Source organism: Limulus polyphemus, unplaced genomic scaffold (genome assembly GCF_000517525.1).
Source record: "Limulus polyphemus unplaced genomic scaffold, Limulus_polyphemus-2.1.2 Scaffold5735, whole genome shotgun sequence".
Taxonomy (NCBI): domain Eukaryota; kingdom Metazoa; phylum Arthropoda; class Merostomata; order Xiphosura; family Limulidae; genus Limulus; species Limulus polyphemus.
In genome coordinates this window covers 20002-29037 of record NW_013671345.1, presented here as the reverse complement: position 1 = coordinate 29037, position 9036 = coordinate 20002, and the positions used below count along the sequence as shown (strand labels likewise).

General features: G+C 36.8%; 1 protein-coding gene across 1 annotated transcript in view; it reads left to right on the top strand.

Annotated features, from left to right (window-relative positions):
• The window catches only part of LOC106472922 (protein FAM172A-like), a gene marked incomplete at its 3' end in the record, with an annotated part of 44919 nt that overhangs the window by 25767 nt on the left and 10116 nt on the right, over nucleotides 1–9036 (top strand). Inside the window, exons 7-9 of the mRNA XM_013933593.2 lie at nucleotides 641–743; nucleotides 2150–2288; nucleotides 2831–2950. Of these exons, the coding sequence (XP_013789047.1) occupies nucleotides 641–743; nucleotides 2150–2288; nucleotides 2831–2950 (362 nt within the window). The remainder of the gene's footprint in view (nucleotides 1–640; nucleotides 744–2149; nucleotides 2289–2830; nucleotides 2951–9036) is intronic.

Here is a 9036-nt window from a genome sequence, read left to right as displayed (position 1 = left end):
AACTGGTTTCCCAAGCAACCATTGTAAGTTTCATAACTGGTTTCCCAAGCAACCATTGTTAGTTTCATAACTGGTTTCCCAAGTAATCGTTGTTAGTTTCATAACTGGTTTACCAAGCAACCATTGTTAGTTTTATAACTGATTTCCTAAACAACAGTTGTTAGTTTCATAACTGGTTTCCCAAGTAACCGTTGTTAGTTTCATAATTGGTTTCCCAAGTAACCGTTGTTAGTTTCATAACTGGTTTCCCAAGTAACCGTTGTTAGTTTCATAACTGGTTTCCCAAGCAACCGTTGTTAGTTTCATAACTGGTTTCCCAAGCAAACGTTGTTTGTTTCATAACTTGTTTTTTGTAGGTTCCATAAACAAGACTATTGTTCTCTTAGGTATATGATGTTAATAAAACTAGTGTATGATAACAGTAACCTACGAAATCACACAATATTCTTTATATACAGGATACATCACAATAAAGACAAAAAAAACTGTAACTTGTATATGGTAATAGCCACCACACACTTTTTTTTTAAAGAAAAACCGTGGTTCAGTAGCAGTTGCATCAACCTAAATATTATGAAATATTTTGGAAAACATACAATTCAACTATATTTTGTAACCTGATACATTATAATTATAATATACACTTTTATCTTTCTGAGTGAGGATGCACTGACCAACTCTGACCGATTAGTAGTCTTTATCCATGGAAGTGGAGTTGTACGAGCTGGACAATGGGCAAGAAAGTAAATAATAACATGTGATATACGTTTAAATATGTATTTTTTAAATGATTTTTCCATTTTAATCATGTACACATTTCTATCGTATGTATGTGTGATAATGAAAGGAACTATTTTTAAAGTCTTCAATGTTCTGTAAAATTCTTGAGCAAGACCACATTTAAAAAAATTCTAAGGTTTCATTTCCCCTGAAAACACATCAGATAAGCTATTGCATTAACCTTAGGATTACCATTGATGTTTTAAATGCATATCTTTAAATTAGTTGTTTTTTTTCATCATTGTTGTTCTTGTGGGTTGATGGATGGTCTGTAATAACATACGAGTCACAGAAAAAGGATATAAACAAAATTACAGTCAATATTGTAATTAATCTCATTAATTACTGCCTAGGTTTCTGATGTATTTTACATAGAAAATGGGTGATTTCACAAATGTTATTGGGTAATTTCTTCACACTTAGCATTATAACAGACAAAAACATAAAATTATCTGATATGATGCAATATGTGGATTCCACTGGTAATGAATGCTATAAAAACAGATTGGTAATTTGAGACTTAAAAAGCCTCAAATTAGCTGTAAATTTTTGAATAACTTACTGAAATCTACAATAGTGTGACTGTTTTTATTGTTATCTTGTATTGAAAGATGGTGAGTACATACAATCAGGTTAACAGAGTTTTTAGGCCTATTAGCAAAGATACCTGTGTTAAGCCTAACTTTTACTTTGGTGGTTTGATGAGGATGATGATGTGTGTGTGCGTGTACATCATTTGTTAGCAGTAGCAAGGAAGAAAGTTAAAGTGTCTGTCAAAATTATGAAAATGAGAAAGAATAAATAAAGAGTTTTTAGAATTTTCTGGAGCATACCGAAGATTCCCCTAAAGTTTTATGGTGATCAGAAGTTGGAAAGTTTTCGTTATGGAAAGACACAAGTTGCTTTATTGTATAGGAAAACTGCAACATTTTGCCCATGATAAATTATTTGGTTGGTCATATTTAATGATTACCAAGTCATTATTGTACAAAGAGGAGATTTGATTGTTAGAATAAGAATTTAGCAATGATAATCTAAACCCTGAATATAAAAAGGAGTCAAATATTTTGGTGTGATAAGATTCCTTGGTTTCAAAATAAGTTTTAGGGATATATAAAAGTATTGTAAAGTCGTTTAAAATGTTAAACTCTAATGCAGTGAATTTTAAACTGTGTGTCGGCAAGTTGCTAGGGGTGACACGAGAGTTTCAGCAAACAAAAAATAATTACGAACATTAAAAAAAAAATACTGCAAGTGTCAGCAGGGATTTCATGAAAATCAAGGTAAGTGGGTTAGGGTGTTGTCAGTGAAAAACATTTGGAAACCACTGCTCTAAAGCATAAAATTGTTCTCTGTTCTTTTAACACAGGCTTATCATCAATGATGGCATCAATAGTGGCACACAACTTCCTTTCATAAAACGGGCTCACGGTTTGGGATATGGAGTGGTTGTTTTGAATACTAATGACAACACAAGAATTGTCGATGGGAAGAAAGTATTCATCAGGGTAAATTTATATTGAATCATTTAAAAATTCAAAGGTTTCTTTTCTGTTTAAGGTGGTTTTTTTCCCCATTTTTGTCTTTGTAAATATTATGAATAATATAAAAAATGTTCTTCGGTATATTTTTTGTAGAAAATAATTTGATATAATAGAGATTTGTTTATGACTTTTTTGGTTTGGATTAAGACTTCTTTACAAAAATGTATTTAGATGTGATGTTTGTATATTGTGATATTTTCTTTCAAACAAAAATTGGCAAGTGCAACCCGTTCTTTAGAAATTATACAAATCGAAAATTCAGTTAAAATTTTATACAAAAACCCTGTTGTTTACAGAAGCAGTTACATGACAATATTATAATAGAGCCCTTTCTTAAAATTTCAGTTTTTGTGCAGTAATATTGATAAATGTTATTGATCAAGGCACAAACATAGCTTAAAAATATTACTTTCATTTCCCTCTTACTCTTTAACTATTTTAAAAAGGGAGTTTATAAGCAAAATTAATTCTTGAAGTGTTTTATATCTGACTATTATTTTTTTTAGGGTAGTGAAAGCCCAGAGAAGCATGCAAAGTATGTTTGGAAAGAAGTCATCCAAAAATCTGCAGCCAGGCACATAGCTGTTGTAGCACATAGTTATGGAGGTGTGGTCTTAATGGACTTGGTAAGTAACAATGATGAAGTAAAACAGCAGGTGTCACTAAGCATGGTAGTGCATAGTATGTAGGAATGTGCTGGGGAAAAAATGGTCGATGCATATTACGTATTGCTCATCATAGTCTCAAATCTCTTAATCTATGAGATGTTTTTTATAAACATCTTACTTAAGTTTTTGAGGCTCTCAGAAGCTATTAAGATCTTCGGTTTAGCCAAAAAAACATTGCTAAAGTAGAGAACTGGCGAGTAGTGTAACAGCCATATGTTCTACTGATTATTCTGATTCTGGCATCAGAAAGGCTAGCTTACCAATGCTTGAAGTTGTTACGATGATTCAAACTCCAAAATGTTGTGTTTTAACTTTGGGAGTACAGAAGCAGTCTAGTGTTACACTAACTTCAACATGTGATGTCCATCAAGACAACTCATCACGCCAGGCTAAAACTGCTGCCTTTGTAGCAACTGCCATTCATTATAAAATATTCATTGGCATTGTTTAAAAAAAAAAGAGGGGAAACAAATAATAAAAACAAAATTGTGAAAAAAATAAGTATGATGTAGGGATGACATTGCCTAAAAGTACAGAAACAATGGTAGGGATGAATACACAAAACCATACAAAAATTTCTACGCAAGTAACTATTGAGTCAATGTTACAAGCTTGTCGGGATTAGCCATTTTAAGACGTTATTGCTTTATTCAGTTTAAATGCTTTTATTCAAACCTGAATTCATGCAAGTAAAAGGAATTCAACATTTAGTTGTAGATAAAAGTTTTTCTTGGAAAGATTTGGCTACTTGTATAATGATTTTTGTATGATTTTATGTATTCATCCCTACCTGGTTTCTGTACTTTTTGGCATTGCCATCCCTACTTCATCCTTATTTTTTAAAAATGTTTCTTATTACTTGTATATAAAGGTGTGGTACATCTTAATGGGCTTGGTTAGTAACAGTGTAGCAAACAGCACACAGTTATGAAGGGGTGGTCTTAATGGACTTGGTAAGTAAGAAGTCAGGAATGATGAACTAAGCAGCTGAATGAATAAGAACTCTACTTCCAAAACCTTACTACTTCTCTCACCCAAAGCTATCTCGACCTTGATTTGCCCTCTAAGCATTGCTAAAAAATTTTTCACTAATAGTGCATAAATATTTTATACTTTTTTTATTTTTGTACCATTTCAGAACATGTACACATCTTGTGACTACCCTCCACCAATCATATTGCACCACCTATACTAGAACAGGCTAGGTTACCCTCTACTATTATAGCACAATCCTCACTTTCTCGATTGGCCTTTTAGTGTATAGATGTGTTTTAACTCATTCCTCATTTGAATAAACAATTTTGATTGTGCTTGATCATAAATTTATAGTAACTTCAACTTCAAGTTTTGACTTGTTGTGTTTGATTTCCACTGTTTCTACTCATTTGTTTTAGAAATATTTCTGTTTTCTGAATTTGTTTATATGATGATGATGATATTTCCGTGATAGTAGACAGTGGTTCTGATACGAGCCCTCAGATTTCGGGGTGGATGATGTATGCTGAGGATGTGCAGGCTTTAGTTCACTGGGAGTTCGTGTCTTACGTTCAGCCGACAACTTCTTCATTTCATGTTATGATTTTTGTGAGGAAGGATATAACTACTGAATGGAAATTTCTTTCTCTGACACTTTCCACCTGTTACCATGCCTCCATAATGTAATCTGCTGAGTTTGGTATTGTTCTTTTACCCAGTAGATCTATGGTATGTTTTTCTGCGTGTATTCCTCACTCCCAGTAGGTATACCCACGTTTAGTGAGCTTCTGTGGATGAACTTAATTTCCACACTTAATAATTTAGGTCTTTCATGTCTTCTCTGCTCAGTATTTGGTAAGTTAGTTTTTTTTATAATTCATTTACCATCTAAGCTACTTTAGTTTAAACTTGCATTTAGTGTTTGATTATTACTTTGTTTTTGTTTAATTTTTGGTATATGTACGGGTTTTACACAATCGTTACTGTTTGGGTACTTGTAACTTCGGCTAATTTTGTGGATGTGTTGGTTTGTAATTTTACTTCTTTTCACCATTTATGTTATTTAGTTTCTAAGTTACTTTTTCGTTACTACCAGTGACATCTAATTGGGGATTAGATTTGTTGTCAAAAATTTGTATTGTTAACTGGGTACCTTTTAATTCTCATGTTCTTCAGGGTAGGTTTTACTTTCATGTCCTTTGTCTTATAGGTTCTATGGGTGGACTTGCATGTTTGATATTTAAGGGTCTTTTATCTTCCAAGTTCTTTTAGTGGTTTTGTACTTTGGGTGTTGATTATTGTTTTATGTTTTAGGTCAAATTTCATAGTTTTGCAAGTTTGTTATTTTTTATATACCTTGTGGGATACAGATTTCTAAGTTTTGTTAGTAATGAGTACTTTGTCTAAGTATGTTTAGCTTATGTGTCTTTTTGGTTACATTTCACCACAATTCCGTGGGTTCTATTTGAAGGTTTCTGTCTTCAGTTCTGCTCCTCCCATCTATCCACAATCTCCTTCCTTCCTTCTTGCAATCATACCTCATCCAGTCATTGTGCTGAGTCTGTTCGAGTCCTTCTACACAAAGGAGCTATTTAATGGGTAGTTCCAACTCATCCAGGACTTTACTCCTGTCTATATGTTGTACCCTAAAACATGGAAGATTGGAGACCCATTGCAGATGTATCCTTGATGTATACATATCTGGAGACACTGGCTTCAACATGGAGTCCTATCTCTCACTTTGGTGGGTTCTCTTCCCCGGAACTTTGGATGATGAAGTTTGATGTGAGAGATACCCACCTTCATATTCCAATTGCCCTTGTGTCACTTCATTTTCTTCTGTTCATCCTTGAGGGTTCTGTCTTCCAGTTCTAGTTGCTGCCATTTGGTCTTTCTTCAACTCTGTATGTGTTTTGTTGAGGGGTATGCTCTTTTGCACGTCATCTTCACTTGCTGGATTTTCGAACTCACCATTCCATAGATGACTGGCTCCTGCTTGCCTCTTTCCATGCCCAGTCAGTCACTCACAGCTGCTTCCTTCTTCGAGAAGCTGCTCAGGTGGCTGGAGAAGTCCTTTACTACCCCCACGCAGTATCTTATTCATTTGGGTGTTCTCTTCATTTCCCATATCAGTCGTGCCCAGCCTTCTCCACTTTGGCTCCAGGATATGGAGTGGGCAGTCATACAGGCCCTACTTTCTTCTTCTCTCTGCACAATAGGTTTTATCTATTTTGGGATGTGGGCTTCCTTGTGTTCCCATCAGTGGATGCTTCTCAACCAGTGGAACTTCTCCCACAATTCCTTGAACCAACCCATCACCCTTCTACTTGGGATCAGGGCTGACCTTGCTTGGTGGCTTGACAGGGACTTGACCACATTGGGGGTTCCCATTCCTTCGCCTCGTCCTGAGTCTTAGCTATTCATTGGGCTCTGTATCATTTCTTCCCACTCTTGTAGGGGTGGGTGATTATGATTCATTCTGACAATTCCACTGTCATCAGCTATATCACCAGGCAAAGGGGAACCAAGTTCAGATTTCTGTGTTTTCAGTTCTTGGATCACCTGTACTAGGCCAACAACTAGAACATGATAGTTCTGGTGTGTCATGTTCTCAGAATTATGCATCTTTTGGCCAGTTGTTTATCCACTCCCAACCAGGTTCTCCCCATGCAGTGATCCCTTCATTCTTAGGTATTTCTGTGGGTATGTTCTTAACTGGGAACACCTCATATATATGAATTTGCCACTCAGTGGAATGCCAAATGTCCTTTTTTTGGTCTGCAGTTCCTCACACCTCAGCTCTGGGGGTGGATGCTTTCAGTTAAGATTGGAGGGGTCTTCATCTATATGCCTACCCTCTGATCAGAGTCATTTCCCTTATCCAAAGCACTCCTTATCGTGTTCTGCTAGTTGCTCTGTATTGGCTGGCTCAGGCATAATTCCCTCTGCTACAGCTCTTACTGGAGCAACAGCCCCTTGCCCTTACCCCTGTCCCAATTGCTCCTCTGACAACACAATGATTGTATGTTTTTCATCCCAATGTCACCATACTCCATCTTTATGTATGGCTTTTATCTTATCCCTTACTTCAACTGCGTAGCATCTTTCCTTGCCCTTCCTCCTTGTCTATGCACCACCAGAATTTGTCTTACTTCAGATTTTGGTCCATTTATCCTGACTTCCAACCATCCTATCCTTCTGTTCCTTACCTGTCCCAGTTCTTCACCTTGTTCTTGGATCTGGGTTTGTCTGTTTCAACTGTTGCTTGTTATAGGGCTGCCCTGCCAACCACCTTCAATTCTTCTGCTTCCAGAAAGCCTTCTCCTCCCCGGTTGTTTCCTTCCTTTTCAGTTCCTTTGATCTGGTCCGTCTGCACTTCTTTTTGTTCTGCCAGATTGGGATCTCAGTGTTGTCCTTCATGCACTGTGCAGTTTTTCCTTTGAACCCATTGCAATGTGTTCATTGTACCATCTTTCCTTTAAGACCTGTTTCCTCCCCTTCCTGTCATGTGGTTGTCATCATTCTGATATTTATGCCATTAATTTTCCCACATCCTTTACTATTCCGTGTATGTTTTCCTCAATCCAGATCGGGCCTTCCTAACCAAGATATAAGCTGCCCGGGAAAATAGTGTAGCCTTTTCTCCTATTTCCTTACCTTTCATTTACACCTGTACTCCCATTCAGATCCAAATCGAGTACTTTGTCCAGTTTGTTACCTGCTATGTTATATGGCTTGCACTGCCTCCTTTCGTGGTTCTTGTTCCTGTCTATTTGTTCCATGGAATTCCTGTTTCCAATGATCTATCACTTATTATGCTCACTGTTTGGGTTTGTCAACTCGTATGTCTGGTGTATTCTGACTTGTTCTTGGAAGGTCGCTGTCTACATAATATTTCTTTGCACCACGTTTGTCATCTGACTATGTCTAGCTGCTTATACCTGCCATCCTTTGGACAAGTTCATTCAGTCTGGTATGTGGACACCACCCAATACATTTATCACACATTATCTGTACGACCTAGTTGTATGACTGGTGTATTCTGACTTGTTCTTGGAAGGTCGCAGTCTACATAATGTTTCTTCCCACCACGTTTGTCATCTGACTATGTCTTTAGCTGCTTATACCTGCCATCCTTTGGACAAGTTCATTCAGTCTGGTATGTGGACACCTCCCAATACATTTATCACACATTATTTGCACGACCTAATTGTGTCTTCCTTGAACAGGTATCGTCTTCTTCCTGTGGTGGTTCTACACATCTCTGTTTGCCTTTGACTGGAGTAAATTGACCTGTTATTATTTTGTATCTTTTTCAGTTGATATACCAGGTGTTGCCTGGTCAGGTATGCTGAATATTAGATTTTTGCACTAAATGATTATAATTCTAAATACTCACTGTAGAGATAGCATGTTTCTGGTGGTGTGTGTGTATAAAAATATACACACACATATATATCAAATTTTTATCATCAGTGTATTTTATATAAAGAACTGTCATTCATGGACTTCATGAGTAAAGCAGATGGGGATTTTTGCCCATCCCCACTGACCTGCGATTCTTATAATATGGGTCTTTCTACTTTTCAAAATAAGGAATCGCAGATACCCATTGCACAGTCTCCACTGTGTCATTCCTTCGGACTCCCCAAAGTTTATCCCCCCCTTTTTTTTTCTTGTAGTGGAGCATGGGAGTCCTCCTTACCACTGGTTCCCAGTCACTGGAGTGGTGGACCACGGAGGTTTCCTCTTGTGTGGGGTTGTATAATGAAAGAAATCAAACACTTATAAGTACTCACTCAGCGAGAAGAGGGCTGTTGTTGTTCTAATTATTGATTAGGCTGTAACATATTATTCTGGATCCAAGGTGCTTCCCTCGGATGTTTTGCTTGGGCTTACCGCACTTGTTGATTACAATATACATGCTCGTACAAGGTGCTTCCACTGGATGTTTTTGCCTGAGCGGACCGCACTTGTTGATTACAATATACATGCTCGTACAAGGTGCTTCCACTGGATGTTTTTGCCTGAGCGGACCGCACTTGTTGATCTCTGTATCTTTTGCAAGG